This window comes from Acyrthosiphon pisum, unplaced genomic scaffold (assembly GCF_005508785.2).
Source record: "Acyrthosiphon pisum isolate AL4f unplaced genomic scaffold, pea_aphid_22Mar2018_4r6ur Scaffold_13345;HRSCAF=13985, whole genome shotgun sequence".
In the NCBI taxonomy this organism is placed as follows: Eukaryota; Metazoa; Arthropoda; class Insecta; order Hemiptera; family Aphididae; genus Acyrthosiphon; species Acyrthosiphon pisum.
The window spans coordinates 1-831 of record NW_021761933.1 but is presented as its reverse complement, the minus strand read 5'-3'; the positions used below and the strand labels follow the sequence as shown (position 1 = coordinate 831).

The 831-nt window shown below is 28.6% G+C and overlaps 1 protein-coding gene across 1 annotated transcript; it reads left to right on the top strand.

Annotated features, from left to right (window-relative positions):
• Positions 1-6: 6 nt before the first annotated feature.
• On the top strand, positions 7-539 carry LOC100574689. The gene is made up of 3 exons (XM_003248842.2): positions 7-184; positions 249-396; positions 481-539. The coding sequence occupies exons 1-3, from the start codon at positions 7-9 to the stop codon at positions 530-532; spliced, it is 378 nt and encodes a 125-aa protein (XP_003248890.1). The 3' UTR covers positions 533-539.
• The last annotated feature ends 292 nt before the right edge of the window (positions 540-831 follow it).

Here is an 831-nt window from a genome sequence, read left to right as displayed (position 1 = left end):
TTCACAATGGAATACTTTCAACTCGTGAATTATTCATTGAACTTAGAGACATACAACCAGAATGTAAACAGTGTACACAACCATGATTCATTTGAACTCACTCAGAACTCAGGTATTACCAAATTGAAAACTATAAGAAAACTGTATAACGATGTATGCAATACTTTTGGCCAGACTGACATTGGTGAGTATCAACTATTGCTACAAATTACAATGTTATTGGAGCTGATTTAAAATTGGTTATACAGGAGTGTGGTCTGACTGCATTCGTTTTGAATACATGTATGGTTCTCATAAATTAGTGAAAGAAATTTATAAGGCATCATTGCTGTGTTTAGAACCAGATTTAAGAAATGGTATGACGAAAGAGTTTGAAAAACTGAAGGAGGAATTTATGTATGTATAACTTATTCAATTTTTTAATAAAGCGTAAATCATATACTAAATTTGCTGATGTATTTTGTTTGTTTGGTTTTTAAGGGAAGACGATCCTAAAGATGGAGGAGTTATTGTTATTGATGATGACGAATAATTTTATAGTTAGGAAAAAATTACATAGATGTGTATTTATTTTATTTATATTCATATTCTCAGTAATTTGTAAACTTAATTTTTTTTATGGCTGTGTTATTATATTATATTAAGTCTTTATTATTTATAGTTATTTGTATTTAATTTTTAAGTGACATAAGCAAAATCAAAATGATATTGATGTCTATGTTACTAATATATTAATAAATACTACAATGCAGCGATTGTGTAACATCAAGTAGTTTGAGCAAATCACATACTATTTCAGTGACGTATATAGGGGGGAGACCCCCTATTGAA

Coding starts and splice junctions, on each gene's coding strand:
- LOC100574689 (XM_003248842.2), top strand. CDS start 7: ATGGAATACTTTCAACTCGTGAATTATTCATTGAACTTAGAGACATAC. Junction 185..248: donor TTTTGGCCAGACTGACATTG/GTGAGTATCAAC, acceptor TTGGTTATACAG/GAGTGTGGTCTGACTGCATT. Junction 397..480: donor AAACTGAAGGAGGAATTTAT/GTATGTATAACT, acceptor TTGGTTTTTAAG/GGAAGACGATCCTAAAGATG.